The sequence below is a fragment of the Euprymna scolopes genome, chromosome 13 (assembly GCF_053919585.1).
Source record: "Euprymna scolopes isolate OS-2025 chromosome 13, ASM5391958v1, whole genome shotgun sequence".
NCBI lineage: Eukaryota > Metazoa > Mollusca > Cephalopoda > Sepiida > Sepiolidae > Euprymna > Euprymna scolopes.
Genome location: NC_136494.1, coordinates 66109135 through 66128740, shown reverse-complemented (window position 1 = coordinate 66128740; position 19606 = coordinate 66109135). Strand labels below are relative to the sequence as shown.

The following is a 19606-nucleotide window of genomic DNA, read 5'->3' as shown; positions in this document are numbered from 1 at the left end:
CTCTGAATTCCTTACTAAACATCATAAAGCCTGTTGCTTTTTACTTAATTTTTAATCCTTTCTTAATTTCCAATAAGATTTTATTTTTATTCCCTTTGATCTATTTAACTATTTTATTTTTATATTTTTTATATATTGACAAACTTGATCTAACAAGCCACGCGTGCATGGTCCCCCTCTGGTGCTGCATGTGAGATGACGTCACAAAAAATAGTGAAGAAATGATGAACGTGAGAAGTGTGAAGGGCCAACGTTGCCTTCACATTTTCGCCAAGTTTCAGAAAAATCTAATGGATAGGGCAAAAGTTATGGGGTAAAAGTGTCATTTTTTGCGATTTTAGGGCATTTGTGACCCCTTTTGAGCTCCTGGGAACACAGAATTCCAGTGAAAAATGGACAAAAGGTGCAGTTTCACGCCTTAAGATATGTATATTTGAGTTCAGCACCATGGAAAAACCACTATATAGATATCAAGTTTTTGAGTAATATGAAAAAAGAGCTCAAAAAAGGTTGTTTTTTTTCTTTTTTTCTTTTTTTTAGCACTGCAAGTCCCCAGGGACGCAAACCAGAATTTTGCCATACTGGATTTATATTAAAAACAATGAGCTTCACATTTGGGCCCAGTTTCAGAAAAATCTAATGGATGGATCAAAAGTTATGGGGCAAAACGTATCATTTTTGGCCATTTTGGGGCATTTTTGACCTCATTTAAGCCAAATTTTTGCAAAAAAGTTTTTTTAATGTGCACATTTATTTAATGAAATACAATTTGTGACAAAATTTCAGTAAAAACTAATGGACGGTTATCTATCTGTTTCCTAGTGAGGAGTGTAGAAATATTTAGTTTAAAACTCAAGTGTGGGGTTACCCCTCTCAGGTTGAAGGACCCACATACCTTGTCAGGTCATCCATCTAGGAGAAGGAAAACTGATGTAAAGCCTGTGCTACTGACCTTACAAGTCATTGCACCAAAATACTGGGGGTGGGAGGCTTTCTTAGTCTTGGATAACAACCTTGCTAGAACTTGTGACTTGAACAAATTATCTGGTTTGCAAACCTAAATTGTTTAAGGAGTAGGTAAGCTCTGCCTACCGTGTGGCTTTTACATTCCTTTATCTATTAGGCAGGTGCAGAGGTACAAGATCAGGTACTCATCAAACAACCATTGCTTGCCCTCGTTTCCTGACTAGGACAATAAACGCCATCCCCCAACTCTTTCTTCCTCCCATTGCTTTTCTTCCTCATTTCTCTTAAACTAAGCAACTCTACGACACTTGCTTGCCACTCATGCCTGTGCAATTAGTCTGGCGGGTTGAGGGTACACATTTAACAGTTTGTCTGACTGCTGAGTCAGACTGACAGTACAGGAGTCCTAATTCTTTAGTAGGACTTAGAGCAGCTGCTCTATCATTATCAGTAGTTGATTTGGTTTCTCGATATATCACATTTCCTAACACAGATAGTCATGTTTATGACCATCTTCTAGATTGTGATATCAGCATAACTCACTTTTAGATCTATTCCTAACCACAGTACCTGCAGATTGTGTGACAAATGCCCATAGTCCACTTGGGAATGTCGATCACCTTGTTATATTAGTTTTTAATCCAAAGTTGAGGAGCCATTGCTCAAAATGACAAGACACTTCAAGAAGGCTGATTGGGAAGATATCAGAGATGTCCCATGCATGAACTAATATATTTTCTCTTCCTGCTAATCTGATAAAAGCCATATGCATAAATCTGAAAATAACCCCTTTACTGTTCGTGATATTATAAAAAAGCCTACACACCTCCAAAACCTGATCTCATTCCTGCCATACTAATTAAAAAATTCTCTGCTTAGGTAGATATTATCCTCTCCAAATTCAACAAATGCAGAACAGAATCTTGCTTCCTTGATAGTTGAAAAATTGCCTCCATTGTATCAGTATTCAAGAATTCTAGCAAAAGAACTGATCTGTCCAATTATCACTCCATCAGTCTCTTGTTCCTCTTTACTGAAATCTTTTAGTCTTTAATCAATCAAGCATTAGTCCATCTTGTAAATGCTAACCTTCTTTTTTACCAACAGTATGGATTTAGGCAAGCTCGTTCTACTGCAGATATTTAACTATCATCTCTAGATGCATATACCCTGTATTGGCTAAGACAGGATAAGCTAGAGCTGTAGCCCTTTATATATCCGAAGCCTCTGACAAAGTCTGGCTTCTCACAAAAATTAAATCCTATGGTATTTCTGGATAAATATTCAACATAATCAGATCTTTCCTAGACAAGAAAAATATTCAGATTATCCTTGATGGCCATATGTCTAAACAAAACATTAATGCAGATATGCACCAGGTGTCAATCTTGGACTTTTATTCTGATATCCATAAATGATATATCGGATAAAAATGTCTCAGATTGGTATATTTGCTGATGACACTATGCTTCATCTTAGACATGAGGGAAAAACAAATATACACTTATGGCAATGGCAGAAACCCTAGAAAATGACCTTTAGTCGGAAGTGGAATGAAGCCGTAAATGATTAGTAATATTTAATACTACTAAGACTAAACTTTTTTTCCTTTAAACGTTCTCAACTAATGATTGCTATTTAACACACTATCTTAGAGCCCATCTTTCAAACTTCTCAGCCTAATATTTACAGGCAACATGAATTGGAACAAATTAAAAACATTGCGAAGATTGCCGCAAGCTAGGTGGACTCTCTCTACTATGCTAGAAAATTACTCGCACTAGAGAGCTTCCTATATTTTTATAAAGCCAGGTTTCACTCATTCATGGAGTATTGTTGCCACATCTAGGCTGAAGCATCAACCACTAGTCTCTCGCTCTTAGACAGGGTCTAAAAAAGAGTTTCAAATCCAATAGATTCTGCACTATCAGCCAAGCTCCAACCCTTGTTCCATTGCGGAAATGTCGCATCCCCATACATGTTTTACAAGTACTTTAATGGAATGTGCTCTGATGAATGCATAGCACATGTGCCTCCTCAACATGCATACTTCCGACTAACCCGACAAGCAGCAAAATCCCACCTCACTGCTGAGCTCCCTACATGCTGGAACACCTATTCTAATAGTTTCTTCTCTTAAACTGCTATACTTTGAAATTTCCTTCCTGTTTCTTGACTGTGCTAACCTGTAGAAGTTTAAATGTAATGTGAACAGACATCTTGCCGTCCAACTTTCTCCAGTTTTCTTGTTGACACGATCCCAAATAGTAGCCACTTAGGTTTTAAGTGACAATATGTTTTGTTTGGGGTGAAAATGGGTAAAACAATAATAAAAAAAACAGTTAGCAAAGGTTTATGAGTATCTTCAAGCAAGATACGCCAATTTGTCTTATTTGCAAGTCTGTTGTTCAGTTGAAGAAAACAAGAATAAATGTAACTTTCTTAAAAATTGTTACTTGTTTCAACTGGAGTCGTGGTTTTGCTTAAAGGAAGAATGCTGTGGCTAGTGTTGGAATCGGGTAACAACTTTGCACCAATGCAAGTAACAACCATGGCTTGTGCAGTGAACAGAGAGAGAGAGATAGAGAGAGAGAAAAGAAGAAAGAAAGGTGGGGGGGACAAAACAAAGAGAGAAAAGTGAAAAAAAGAATATAGGGAGGGAGAAAGGGAAAAAGAAAGGGAGAAAGGGAAAAAGAAAGGGAAAAAGAAAGGGAGAAAGGGAAAAAGAAAGGGAGAAAGGGAAAAAGAAAGGGAGAAAGGGAAAAAGAAAGGGAGAAACGAAAAAAGAAAGGAAAAAAAGGAGAAAGGAAAAAAAGGAGAAAGGAAAAAAAGGAGAAAGGAAAAAAAGGAGAAAGGAAAAAAAGGAGAAAGGAAAAAAAGGAGAAAGGAAAAAAAGGAGAAAGGAAAAAAAGGAGAAAGGAAAAAAAGGAGAAAGGAAAAAAAGGAGAAAGGAAAAAAAGGAGAAAGGAAAAAAAGGAGAAAGGAAAAAAAGGAGAAAGGAAAAAAAGGAGAAAGGAAAAAAAGGAGAAAGGAAAAAAAGGAGAAAGGAAAAAAAGGAGAAAGGAAAAAAAGGAGAAAGGAAAAAAAGGAGAAAGGAAAAAAAGGAGAAAGGAAAAAAAGGAGAAAGGAAAAAAAGGAGAAAGGAAAAAAAGGAGAAAGGAAAAAAAGGAGAAAGGAAAAAAAGGAGAAAGGAAAAAAAGGAGAAAGGAAAAAAGGAGAAAGGAAAAAAGGAGAAAGGAAAAAAAGGAGAAAGGAAAAAAAGGAGAAAGGAAAAAAAGGAGAAAGGAAAAAAGGAGAAAGGAAAAAAGGGAGAAAGGAAAAAAGGGAGAAAGGAAAAAAGGGAGAAAGGAAAAAAGAAAGGGAGAAAGGAAGGAAGAGAGAAAGGGAGAAAAAGGAAAAAGAGAGAAATGCAACTCACCTGGCTCCATACTTGGTACACATGTTAGGGCAGTTGAAGCTCGGAGATCCCAAAAGCGAGCAGTTTTATCTTGTGAGCCACTTACGAACATGTGACTGCTCAATTGGCATAAGGAATAAATATGACCTAAAATTAAGAGAAGAACGAACAATAGAAAATGCACAAATTTATAATCTGAGAAGAACACATCCTTTAATGTAAAAAGTGATGTTTTTTTATGAATCAACATATTTAATAACAAGCATCCCGATAAAGAGAGAAAAATAAATAGAATACTTTGATGGTATCGCCATGTTGAAAGAATAAATTAGAATTCTTGGCTTAGTAGATGTAGAACAGTTGAGTTAGCAAGTTTAGTTCACAGGAGAAAGCCAGGGAAAACATGGTGGAAGTGATAAAAAGCACTTCTGGCCAGAGTTTAGTTTGGAAATCAATTTCTTAAAACTGTCTAATGCTTACCAACATGTAATATGGACGTTAATCAAAGTAATAATCTAATACAATTAAAAATGTAAAAAAATTTTGGTTTCACCTTGTATATATCTACTATTATATAAAAGAAACTTTATGTGTTCCTTATGGACTTGAAAATGGCTGGGCCAATTTTTATGAAATTTAACACAAATGTACATAAGTGTCAGGGATTATTCTAAGATAAGTTCTGTATCAGAATGTCTTTGATAAGTATCGATAACACTGGCTTGTGTTTATTTTTTCAAAGGTCAAAGTTTTTTTTTTTTGAAGTGATTTATAGGTTTTTTGGTGCGCTGAATCCAAAAATGCCATCCATAGTTTTTGAGATATGAGAAGTGCAACTTTTGAGCCTTGTATAGTACTAAGTATAAGGAAAACGAGGCTCCAGGTATAACCTATTCTTTTTTTTTTTTGCATAAAAATTATACTGTAGCACCCCTCAAACTGATACTGAAACCTAATGATATTTTTGTTTACATTCAGGAAGCTGAAACCGGAACTGAATCTGAAACTGCATTGACAACACTGAAACTGAAAATGGTTTAGAAAAGTGTGATCTTCAATCAATGTGACTGATTTTATAAGAATCTGTGCTTTCGGTGTTTCTATTTTGGACACGTATCTTAGATTGACAGAAAATGGAATGCAAACGAACAAATCATCCTGATAGGTTCTGCTACATATGTGGTAATGTGATTCTTGCTTGTCAACTAGCAAATATAACTGATTTTGTGAAGAAGGCATATCATGCTTACTTTGGAGTTAAACTTGGGGACGAGGACAAGCCATTTGCACCCCATGTTAGCTGCAAAACATGTGTTGAGAAATTGCGTGATTGGAGAAATAATAAAAAAAAAAGGAAGAGTATGCCATTCGCTGTTTCAATGGTTTGGAGAGAGGGCAAAGATCATGTGCCAGATTGCTATTTCTGCATGACTAATTTTAAAGGAATCAACCACAAGAACAAGCATTGTATTCAGTATCCTAATGTTCCGTCTGGCATACAACCAGTCTCTCATGGTCCAGACCTGCCCGCTCGCGAACCAGATGTTGCAATGGAATCTAGCTTCGAATCAGAATCAGATGAAAAACTTTGTGAAGGCAATGAACAAGGACGGCATGGGATGTATTTTCCTTCAGCAGAAGTTTCCTCAGATCAGTCTAGAAAAGCTTAAGGCTGGCATCTTTGATAGGCCTCAGATAAGGGAACTTATGAATGCAGCTGAGCTGTCCGTTTGGTGGTCGCTGAAGTCAGTGATAAGAAACTTTCTAGGAAATAACCGAAGTGCAGAATATGAGAAAGAAGTCGATGAGCTCTTGAACAGCTATCAAAAATTAGGGGCTCGCATGTCAGTCAAAAGGCACTTCCTACGGTCCCACTTAGCCTATTTCCCTTAGAACTGAGGTGACTTCAGCGAGGAATAGGGAGAACGTTTCCACCAGGATATTCGTATCATGCAAGAACGCGACCAAGGCTGGTGAGATATGAACTTTTTTGCGGACTACTATTGGTGTTTGAAACGAGATGTGGTGGCGGCCCAACACAGGAGAAAGTCACTGAAAAGGCCCTTCATCCATGACTAGATTTTCTGTAAAACAAAAAAAAAAAAAAAAAAATCAACCCAACCGTTTAAGAGCCCACAGGAAACAAACTCACACACAAAGTTCCTTTCCCTGTAATTGAGAAGAAAAGATACTTATCTTTAGTTGATACATAAGAGTTTTCCTGCTAATTTATTTATTTTGAACTGCCATAATTCACCTGCATATTTCTATCATTAAGCATCAATAATAACAATGCACAACACATTTATTCTCAAGCACAAGTTTTGAACATTTAATAAATAAATGGACATTTTGATAATTTGTTTATTAAAAGTATTTTCTTTTACCTTTATCTCATATAATACATTTTTTTTCTAAATGTATATATCAGTTATATGTGCATTTAAAAAACTAAAATAGAAAATACAACATTCATACCAGAATGTCCTTGCAGTTTGCGTACTAGTGTCCCGCGTTCACAATCGGTAATGCATATAGAACAATCCCCAGCACCTGCACTGACCAACATGGAAGAATGGTTGGCACTATCTTCCATAAACAGAACATCTCGAATGGTGCCATCATGGCAGTTCATCTCAATTTCAGGACCTGAAAAAAAACCAAAAAACAATAACAGATTCATTCTTAAGATGTGTATATTTAACCTGCACATTTAGCGGTGAAAATACTGTTTCAAGCTTGAATACAATCAAACAACAAAAGGATTATTTCACATTCTCAGTTAATTTTCAAGGAAAGTCAATTACAATTATATACACACTAGAGATACATGCCACAATATATCTGCATCTGGAGAGAGTTTGAATTAATATACATCATCTTCAGGAGTCTTTGGTCTCGCTATACAAAGGCTTATCAGGACAACCTGAAATGAGGACACTTCATCCTACAAGTAAACTCTAATCAAATATCGACGACATTGTCCAAAACCCAAATAAGATCCCCTTAACATGGTTATACACTGGCTTTTATGAGAAGTGGACAGTGATTGCCTCCTTGGTTCATTGGAGGGTCGTATGGATTGACCAAAAGATAAGCCAATTATTGCTCCTGTAGGTTTGGTTTCGTTGTTTTGCTTTATGGCATATCAACCCTTTTCAGGTTATTTAATGCCAAATCCAGTGATTTTAGAAATAGTATTCATGTGCTCCTGAACATCTTAATTCTTTTCCTATTTTCTCAGTTATCTTACCATCTTGGATGACTGTTTGACTCGATTCTTATGGGTGATCCAGATACTGCTTCTGCAACTTCCAGATTTTCTGTTTCATGACAACAAACATTTCTCATAAAAGTATTTCCGAGTATACCCCTTGTCCTGTTCATTTATTAACGCCAGATTGTCATCTCAATAATACTTCTCTCAAATAAATCCATTTCTGTCTTTGTCATTTGTTTTGTTATCTGACACCATCCTTGAGTGGCTTTGGTCTCTCTGTACAAGGGGTTGTCAGGTTTTCCTGACATGAGGACCTCCCCCCTTACAAGTAAACCCTGACAAAATATTAAAAATAACATATTTGAAGCCTACATATGACCCCCTTAACACTGCTATACACTGGCTCATATGAGAAATGGTGTACCTTCTCATAATGATGTTCTCTCAAGTAACAGAACTTAACTGGATACTCCACTAGACCAGGTGAATTCTTATCCTTGAATCTAGTGAGACCAAAAGAAAGATAAATTAAGGTTCTCCATTCGTTTACTAACTCAACAGTTGAGAGGTACAACAGAATTTATTGGAACATGTGGATATCTATGGCTCTTGTATAGAGAACAAGTGTAAGACCCAAGAAAGGGGTTCCTTGATCGCTGATAACTTTGATTGAAGTAAAATAAACAAAAAGCAAGAAAGAAAACTATTGATTGAACCCTTTACAAAGTGTTCAATCAGTAGAAATCAAGTGTTCAGATTTCTGAAACCTTACTGAAATAAAACAAAAACATTCATTAAAAAAAAAAAATAAAATAAAACATGTGTTCATATACAAAGCTGTATTCATAGAAAACAAATTCATTAGATCACCAAAGTTAAGTACGCTGAGCCTGGTCAGTATCAGATATGTGGCCATTTGAGAATACCAGGAGAATCTGGGAGGACACTGACACCACATTGATTAAAAAAAACAAAAAAAACTAACATAGCCAAAATCATCTCCCTTGATTAAGATATACATGCGCTTAGTAACTGTTTGTTAATATTTCCTCCCTTAAGCAAGAATCTGTCTCAACCAACCCAGTGTGAATTGCCAAACCAGGACAGAAAATTCATTTTTTAAATATCATTTTAGGAATTTATACAAAAATGATCCACCACAATCACATCTATATTTACCATTAGTCCAAAACATGCACAAAAAAATTTCTTAAAAGATGTTTTTTTCTTCACTTTTTTACAGATGTGCGCTGTACATTAGAACTTCATGTTTTTTCACAAAAAAAAAAAATAAACATTAAATGGAAGATAACTTCTATTTTGCAGTTGTGAGTCACAATCAGATTTTTTGCGTTGTTAGTTTCTGTAACGCAGTATCACCAAGCTCTCACATACAATGTCTCGTATTCCCAAATAAACACCCGTCGTGTACTAATCAGTGTCTCGTTTATAGTCATTTACGTTAGCCTCACTGATTAGTTTGCTTGAAGTTAATTGCGATGCTTGGTCCACGGTTTGAATTGTGTGACTTGAATGATTATCTCTACACTGATGCTTCTGTAAAGATGAAATCTAGACATATACAGATAATATTTAAGGATTTATTATTGAAAAAAATTATATATATACATATATATATGATTACTTCATTTCATCACAAATTAATATACGAAAGTATAGATTTATGTGTAAACTTTAAGTATTTACTTCAACAGTGCTCAATACGTAGGTGGAGCTAGGTAGTAAGTTATAAAATATATATGGCAATTAAGCTACACAGAATATGCCTGATGAATCCTAGCGTGGATGAAATGCGGAATATTCTGTGTAGCTTAATTGCCATATATATTTTATGACTCACTACTATATACATATATATATATATATATATATATATATATATATAAATAAAATAAGTGTGTGTGTGTAATAAACAGAAATTTGTTTAATGTCAACAGCAAATGTGTAAATGAAAATTGTCAATACAAACAAAAAAAAAGACAAAGTAATTAAATAAGTAATCTAAGCAAAAAAGGAAATGTTAAGTTGTAAAACTCAATGGATTGTATTAGACTCCTATTTTAATTTTAGTTTACTAAAAAATACAATAGGAGTGTAATACAACTCATACAAGATTATCTCCCTTTAGCAATTTAATTAGGCCAACTAAACTTTGCCAAAATGCATAGAGTGAATAAAATTAAATTTAAAAATATAAAATAATTAAAATTAAATAATAAACTTGGAATGAAAATGCCCACCTTTATCAAAATGATTAAACTGAACAGCCAAAATAACTGATATATATATATATATATATATATATATATATCTTATAATTCACTGCTTCACAAGAAATATACTCATTTTGTTAACTTCAAGATGTTAAGTTTGCTAATTAAATATGTTATAAAGCAATGAATTATATGAAATATTTATAACTCTAGTATTGCACTACTGAACTATCTAAAAAGAATTTGGCGTTATTTGTTTTATATATATATATATATATATATATATATATATATATATATATATACTCCTATAAATTCGTTTTTCTTTTGTGTGTATTGATGTTCACATTAAAAACCCTCTTTTCTATTTATTTAATGTATTTATTTGCTTCCTCACCAAAGCAAATTAGGCACAAGGCCGTTTTTAATGTGGGGTAAAAACCAGCTCCCCTAAAAGTATGCAAAAAGGGGCACTCTGGTTACGAAAAGTAATAATTGTCCCAGTATAGAGGGTTTCCCCTCCATTGACTGGTACAAATTATCTTAAGTGCAACATCTGCAGAAAAGATACTACACTTTGATCCCGGCCCGAAGGCCGAGAACAACAGAAAAAAAGGCAAGGTATTTATTTGCTCCCCCACTGAGAAAATTAGGCACAAGGCCGATTTTTAATGTAAGGAGTAAAGGGAAAATGGGGACCAACTCCCCGGGGAGTAAGGGAGCTGGATAGTGACAATTGGTATGAAGGGTTGCCCCTACATTGACCAAGGTCTTATATGTGGGGTTGCCCCCACATATGGTCTTTGCTTGCAGTATCTGCCGGGACAGATACTACACTTTGATCCCAGCCCGAAGGCCAGGAACAACAGAAAAAAGGCAGGCCTCTTTTCAATTTATTTAAAAAGAAAATACAATTTTCTTATACATGGGTCATGGAATTGAATTCATCTGCAAAAGATCTAGCTAATTTGCATATTCATTTAAACATTCATTTTAATTAATTCCCTATTAGTTTTTTCAGTTTTCTTATGGGATGATCATCTTTAGTTAACTATTACGTGTAATTATATTCATGCAGATATTCTACATGATTTATACTTGCATAATATTTACGTAAAAAGTTTACAGGACACACAATATTGTTTCCATATATATTTATGTATACGTATATATTTTTGTTTAATCTATCTATCTATCTATATATCTATAAAAGTGAACGTGTCTGTGTGTCTGTCTGTGTACATTTTCCTACGCAATAACTGTCAATTTTCAGTCTACAGACTCGAAATTTGATATACAGGGTACTGAGATTTGGGAAAAATCTATGTGCTCTGTTTTTGGCCAAAAATTTGGCGATTAAGGGGTCAAAGTTCAATGATTTGACCTTTGAGAACTCTACCAAACTCCTCCGACAATTTTGGGTCTAAACAATTGAAATTTTACATATAGGTTCCTTGGACATGGATCTAACTTAATAACTTTATTTGAGGCCAACACAATAAATGTTAAGGGGTCATAATAGGGGTCAAATTTAAAAAAAAAAATTGACAGTTTTTTTCGTTTTGTTTTTTGCTCAGCATACACCTCCAAACACCTGGGCAACACCGGGCTGAAATGCTAGTATGTGTGTGTGTGTATATATATATATATATATATATATATATATATATATATATATATATATATATAGAGCTCTTATATCGAAAAAGTTTTTCTTTGTAATCGAGCACTTTGTCGGAACTCTTTTCCAAAAATACAGTAAGCAAATATATATATATATATATATATACACAGGGTGTCCCAAAAAGATGTATACACACTTTAATTAATTTTAAACCAGATGGGTGTTTTCTCTTTGCAGATTAAACTCATTGATCTTAATGATGGCAGCCAGGCTAACCTTTGAAGAAAAAAAAAATTCATTCTAAAATGCTACTGAAAGCATGAAAACGCTGTTTAAGTGCAAAGACAGTTTGATGTGTGTAATCTTTTTTGGACACCCTGTGTGTGTGTGTGTGTGTGTGTGTGTGTGTGTGTGTGTGTGTGTGTATACATATATATGAGAGGGAGAGTCAAGGTTGTGTTCTCCATAACATAAGCCTTATTTCAATTTTAAAATTACGTTGAAATATTAATTTTTAAGTTATTTTATAAATATTTGTAATATAACCCATATGACAAAGTTCTTCACTTTTAACAACATAAATTTAAACCAACTATAGAGAAAAAAATAAAATTATAAATACACAGAATAAAAAAATATTAATGTTGACTTTATTAGGTTTAAAGATTAGCAATGAATTTAAAACAGAATAAGAAAATATATAATTCCAAATACACTTCAGTTTCTGCAAATCTGTTCCTATTTACAAGTCTCCATATGATGTTTGAATTAACACATCACAAATGGCACTTCCATCAGATCACACTGATGCAAGAAAGAATACAATGTTATAAAAGTAATTAAAATACATATACATATATATTAATAACAAGCGAATCTGCATTGTCATTCCACTGTTACGTCTTAATTTGCTTCAGTTCATACGCATCATCTGCATTGTATAGCCTTCTATAAATAACATTTATATACACACTAAACAATGCTTTAACTAAACTACATTAAACTCTTTAAATCCTTACATCAAAAGTAAAAGTCAAAACATTGAAGTTATAGTGGCTGTCCTATTCTTCAGTAATAATAATTTTTACAAGATTAAAAGATCACCTCATAATAATAAATGCAAATAAAAAAGAAATTACCATCAGCAGTACAGGTATCCAAACTGAATGTTGTTAGCTTGACCGATTTGTCATTTGATCCAGTTGCAATTAGATTTCCTTGAGCATTCCAAGCCAAACAATAGATTGAGCCTTTGTGATGTTTGGTTCTTTTAAAGACAACATTTGCAGGTTGGGTGACATGTGTCTGCCTAGAAAGTGACAAAAAGAAAAAGAAGGAAGATGGCTGGCATATAATAATAAAATTGATTGTATAACAAATCAGAAGAATTGCATTTTTTTTTTCTTAACATAATATTTATAAAACTGTGATTGTATTGTCTAATCGGTATCTGTGCAGTTTATGACCTGTGCTGAAATAATAACATTTAGAAAACCATTCTTACCAGTGGGAGGAGGGAGGTTTTTTTTTTTGGTTTTTTTTTGCCTATTTTGTACTTTCAAAGAATTAAATAAATAAAAGATACATTAAAAATTGAATTTAACTTTAAAATTCTATTTCAAAATAACATGGTTCATAAACTGTACAAGCACCATATAATGAGGTTGGCTGAAAGTAATATTTATCTTTTATTATTCTGTATTCCAGGTTTAAACAATGTAAAATATGCCCCTCATCAGAAGAGTGGAGTTACCTCCCTTCGTGTAAGTTAACCTGTGTAGAATGGCAGTAAACAAAATTTGTAGATTTGTTTGTTTTTCACGTGTATCTTTGTAAGCATTATTTCAAATGGTTTCATTATAGTGTTTTTTTTTTTTTTTGTTCCTTTAATTTTCCTTTGTTGTACCAGTGTAACATTAAGGTTCTTTAAAAATCTCACCAGAATTAAACAAATACTATCAATCTGAAGCTGTTTATCCCCCTCTCATGGTGGGATGATGTGACAAGGGTCAGAAAGTGGGATCTGAAGAGCCAGCGCCCTAGATGATGAGGGCAGCCTTATTGGCATTCTCCAGTAGGGGCGCTTTAAGTGATTAATTCCTTCTCAAAAGGAGAAGATAAAGCCTGGGAGGGTAAATGTCCTAGAATTGCACAGGCACAGAGACATGCAATCTCAGCAATGATAGACTGTTGACTTTGATGCCGAGGAAAACTCTCAGGCTGAGAGTAATGCATTCTAAAAGAATTATCACAAAAATGTTCAATACAGGAATGAACAATGGAAGTGAAAATCATTTGTTGTTGTTGCTGTTGTTGTTTTTACAAAAAAAAAACAACAAAAAAAAAGCAAATGTAAAAATATATAAATAAAATGGTGTTTGTTTATAAAGAGATACATGTAAAATATATGTCAGTTCAAAATAACATCAAAACTTATGGATATACTTATCAGTTGAAAGTATTAGTGTATACCAGAAATTATAGAAAATTATCGAATAGAATTTTAAAAATAAAATTTATTTATTATTCATATTAAACAAACTCTGAACCATAAAATCATATGGTAGCTTTATATTAGAAAATGGGAGATAATCTTCTATGATGTGTTGATTTAAAGATACACACTGGCCTTGCTTCAATATATACTTAGAAATATGAACAAGATATTAATTTTATTTATTACTAAAATTCTACTGAATAATTTTTTAGTGTACAGTAATACTTTCAATTGATAAGTATATACATAAGTTTTGATGGTATTTTTTACTGCCATATATTTGACATGTTTTTCTTCATAAATTAACACCAAAAAATTTTTTAAATCAGAATTATACAATCTAAATTAAATTTTATTTTGTTAAAAAAAATTAATATTTATTAGGTCATTTACATTTATTTATCCCCTCACAGTGGGTTAAAAAGTCTCCTTTAATGAAAATTGGAGTCATTCAAGTGGAAAATTCATTAAGATATTGTGAAACTAGGTAGAATTCTCAGTATTTTGAGAAAGAAAAAAAAAAAAAATATATATATATATATATATATATATATATATATATATATATACACACACACACAAATTGTGTCGATATCGCTATGCAAATAATATTTCAAGTTATGGAAGTTCATCAAAAGTTTCCAAAATCTTGTATCTGGATGGTTAAAAATTCACATTTTCCAAAATCCACCTTAAAAAATAATTTTTCTTTAAAATCTTGAAAGTAGTTTATGCTCATGATATTCATGAATTTTACAGCTTTTTATTAGTAAAACCTAGCATGATCCGTGTACTGGCGTTGCCAGGTGGAAGTATGCCCCCCCCCCACACACACACACCACCTGTAAAAATTAAACTACGGTTGTTAGTGGGAGCCACTGCCGACCCAGTAAAATAGCAGGCACTGACACCCATAGGCAAAATAAATGTATCATGCCGAAGTAATAACATAATTATCTATTAACCTATTCTTAATATGTATTATGTGCTGTGATTATTCTGTCCTTTCACCTAACGTGTCAACATTGTGTCATTGTTTCACGAGGAAAAGAAACAACTAAAAAACACTGCTGAACAAGGATTCCCATAATCTTTGAATTTTTCCTTTTAGCTTTGTTGTAATTTTTTCCAACGATTATCATCAAGTACAGGGTTAATTTTCACATTAAGAAATTCAAGATTGTATTTTTAATGGCTGTAATAGTTGGGGATCAATTTGTAATGATAATGTTGGAATGAATGGGACACACACTTTGTTTTCCACGTCAGTTATTAATGCTGCACCTAACTGTTAAATGCTTCCCTTGGTAAGGTGTATTTAATTTTTTTGCCAAGGTATCTTGGTAAAGTGAAAACTAAGCGTGTAATCTTTGAAAAGCACCGTAGAAGTATTAAAAAAATTAAAAAGGAAAAATCTAAATTTTAGTGACAGCATTAACAACAGTAGTGACCAAAAAGTGGATGTTTACTGTAGTCGAACTTTATAATTCCAAATTTAAAGCCTGTAGGCACTGATAGTCACCTGTAAAATTCACGAATAAGTGAAAAATAAAAAAGGAAATGGTGGAGGCAGCATTGTTCAAGTCCACAAATATTTTTTTTTTATTATTAATTTGTAATGTGAAAGTTATGTGTGCTGTAAAGGTTCTAAAAGGGTAAACATGTCCAAGAGCTGACCCTTACTGGGTTGCCATACTCTACTAAATAGTTGAAGCTATATTTTTCAAAAAAAAAAGTATGCAAAAAATGGAAAAGGAAAGGTAAAGTGAAAACTAAGTGTGTAATCTTTGAAAAGCACCGTAGAAGTATTAAAAAAATTAAAAAGGAAAAATCTAAATTTTAGTGACAGCATTAACAACAGTAGTGACCAAAAAAGTGGGTGTTCACTGCAGTAGAACGTTATAAATTCAAATTTAAGCCTGTAGGCACTGATAGTCACATCTAAAATTCACAAATACGTGTAAAATAAAAAAGTTCAGGTCCACCAATTTTTTTTTTTTTTTTTAAATTATTTGCAATGTGAAAGTTATCTGTGCTGTAAAGGTTCTAAAAGGGTAATCATGTCCAAGAAATGACCCTTATTGGGTTGTCATACTCTAAATATTTGAAGCTATATTTTTCAGAAAAATGCCAAAGGAGAAATTGATAACTATAGCCGGATTTTCACAAAAAAAAAAGACAAATTGGAAAAACAAATAGTGTGTGCATAAATATATAAACATTTATTTTACACATCATTATAATTATATTTTGTGTGATTGTTTAGATTTATATTTTAAACAGATGCATTTCATATATATTTATATATTGAAGAGTTTTGCTTCCAAATAATCGTATGTTTTTTAATACAATTTGTTCCAAACAAGGCTTCTTTCTAAGAACTGCACACCTGTGGAACTATCTTTCGTTTACCTGCTTTCCAGCTGACTACAATATGGTCGTCTTCAAGTCCAATGTAAACAAGTTCTTGATGAGCCGTTCCCCTTAAGTAATTCAATTTACCAAATTTACACTTCTAACGATTACTATGATTACTGTACACTCTTTAACCCTTATCCTCGAGTGGCCTCTGGGCCTTGATAAGTGATGATACCTTTGTAAAAAAAAAAAATTAAAAAAAAAAAAAGGAAATTACGGAATTTTATGAAAAGAAATATGTTACGGAAATAAAATAGTTGGAAAAAAAAAAAAAGAGCGTTTTATTTTGTTAAATAAAAATTTGGTATTTTTTATCTTTAAATGTCATCAAATCATATAGAAAAGATAAAATTTCCAAATAAAATTTGTAATTGTTTTTTTGTTGTTTTTTTTTTTTTTTTTTTCCTGGAGAAATCTTAATGTATAAGACACAAATATATGGGAGCTAAGTAAAATTGTTGGCAAAAAATAAGTTTGTATTTTTTTTGTTCAACAAACTTTCATATTTTTTTTTTCAGCATAATAATAAAAGAAATGAAAATATTTGGGAGCTGATCTCTTCAATTTAGTCCAGAGTTAATTACATGTTATAGTTATATTTTGTGTGTCTGTGTAGATTTGTGATGCTTTAAACTGACGCATTTCATATATATTCATATATTGAAGAGTTTAGCTTATAATAGCACGTTTTTATTACAATTTGTTTAGAAAAAAAAATTACAGAATTTTAATTAAAAAAATATGTAGTGAAAATAAAATAGTTTGCAAAAAATAAGTTTGTTATATGTCGTTCAATAGATTTAGATATTTTTTTACTTCTAAATGTCATCAAATCGCATGCAAAAGATAAAATAAGTTACAAATAAACTCCTGTATATTTTTAATTTTTTTTTTTTTTGTTTGTTTGTTTTTTCTGGAGAAATGTTAATGTAAAAAGTGCAAATATTTGGGAGCTAAACTCTTCAATATATAAGAATATATGAAATGCGTCGGTTTTAAACATCACTAATGTACACGTGGTGTGTTTAATGGTATATATAAAGTCGATCACAAGGGTTGTTCAATGCACTTGTTGCTTTGACAGAGACGTCTTAATATGTCTCTTAGTGATGCCATATTTTAATGTTAGTAAGCGTTCGTTTATAAAGTGAAGAATTGCACTCTGGAATATATTAAATATACTATTATCTAACGGTCATTCCAAAGGCAAAGTCTCCTACTTAATTTTAATTCAAAAAGTTGAAGAGCTACAAAGATGGGAGTGGTACTATCAAAATGAGAGACGTTTTATTCTCCAGAATTTATTTTTTTCTACATCATCACAACCATTCTCAATGCACTTTTGCCAGAAATTCAATGATGCAACTCTGCTTCTGATGTACATCCGTGACAGGGGTTGCCTTTTTATAATCTCACACTGTCAATATCTGCAACAGAGATATGAAACTTTCAGGTCAGAAATGCATAAGTTCAATCATCATAACAATGTAATATGCAATCCCCTCTGATCCATTTAGGAGGAATAAAATAATAGGAGGCATTACTTTTGAAATGCCCTTCATACATGATTACATTAACTCCAGAATATGATTTTATGGTAGAAGGATTGATATAATGAACATAGAATTTGATTGGACAGTATATAGATCAAATAGCCACTGTACCTCTCTCATTTCAAGGTTAAAATAAGTCTTTATGCCCATAGTCAAAACCGAATGACAAGCTTTTACCCTGAAGGTATTCATTTTTTGGTCAAAAAAGATATAATTTTCACTTTCATTGTCTGTCCCTAGTTATTAACTATTAAAAGAAAACTTTTTATTAATTGATATGTGTCAACAACTTGTTCCAGCCATTAATTATATTAATATCAGGGAGGGGGAGGGGAGAAATCTCATTGCATGTTGATTTTTTAAATAATTTCGTTTTAACATCTGATGCGACTCAAATATTTTATTGGAGAAAAGACATGATTAAACAAAGGGCAAATTTTCTTTATTACAGAATTGCATTTAACAAAACTTGGTCAGCTTTTGAAAATGGTAAAATTCTTACTGAACGTCTTGAATGTCTGGGAAAGCGACGATACGTAATACTTTGGAGTTAGATCCGACGGCATACAAATTACCAGAGGGGTGGAAGGCCACAGTTCTGAGGGCCTGCACGTCTTCTAACATGGTCACAGGCACATATTGGAGTTTATTGGTGGCACCAGCCTGAAATCAACATTAAAAAAATGATTATTTATCAAAACCAACTTTTAATGCATGTGAAAAAATTGAAATAAATACAAAAATAAAACACACACACACACACACACACACACACACACACACACACATATATATATTATTCATAAATTATGAAAATATAAATATAATATTTGCTAGGACCAAAGAAAAAGAGGAAATAAAAATAGAAAAGTGAAAGAATATAATGAAGAAAAAAGAAATAAAAAAAAGGGAAAGAAAGAAAAGGAAAAAGAACATAAATAAAGAAGAAAAAGAAATAAGAGAAAAAGAACATATCTGATCCAAATATCAATCTTATTTTACATTTGCCAATTCCTATTCTATGCAAAAATATGATTAAAAATGATTTGTAAACATTTGTCTGAAAAGATAGATTTGACGTTTTTGATTGTCTCCATTAAACACTGCAACCAATGTTAACCTATTTAATAAAGATATCAAAAAATTAATTATCAAAATGAAAAAAAAAAAAAGTTGTGAATATCATAATAGTGACATAAAGAGATTTTTTTTTAATTTAATGATAGTTTATGCAACTTTCTTTGCAATGATGGTTTTGTTTTTTGAACACAAAAAAAAAAAATCTAAAAAAGAGTCAAAGTTTGGTGCACCATATGTTCGCAATTGACATTTGGTTAAGGTAATTCTTTTTGGCCTCTTTTCCTCTGCTTTTACCATTTTATTCTAGCACAGACCTCCCCACCCACTTTCCAGAAACGGATTCTAAACAGTTCTTGTTTCATGTCAACGACATTATCAACACATGACCTAATAGATTTAAACCAATTAAGTGTGGAAAAAGAAAGAAAAAAAAAGCAGAAACCTTGACACCAAAAAGCAAAGAAGTTAGCACAAGCAAATAAGATTCCTGGAAGTAAGAAATGGTTCACATCTTAGAGACAATCTAAAACAATTAAGCAAACACTTATACTAAAAAATGGTTGTCAGGCACTTACACTAAAGGATTCTTCTTATTAAGGATGTCTTAAAAATGAAAA

The 19606-nt window shown here is 32.4% G+C and overlaps 1 protein-coding gene across 11 annotated transcripts in view; it reads right to left on the bottom strand.

Moving 5' to 3' along the window:
* The window catches only part of LOC145292053 (WD repeat-containing protein 47-like), a 201240-nt gene that overhangs the window by 7984 nt on the left and 173650 nt on the right, over window positions 1-19606 (bottom strand). For all 11 annotated transcript variants that reach the window (XM_080138091.1, XM_080138094.1, XM_080138089.1 and 8 more), the window contains 4 exons: window positions 18412-18572; window positions 12581-12750; window positions 6842-7012; window positions 4385-4510 (listed from right to left, as the gene is read on the bottom strand). In XM_080138091.1, coding sequence (XP_079994217.1) covers window positions 4385-4510; window positions 6842-7012; window positions 12581-12750; window positions 18412-18572 — 628 coding nt within the window. The remainder of the gene's footprint in view (window positions 1-4384; window positions 4511-6841; window positions 7013-12580; window positions 12751-18411; window positions 18573-19606) is intronic.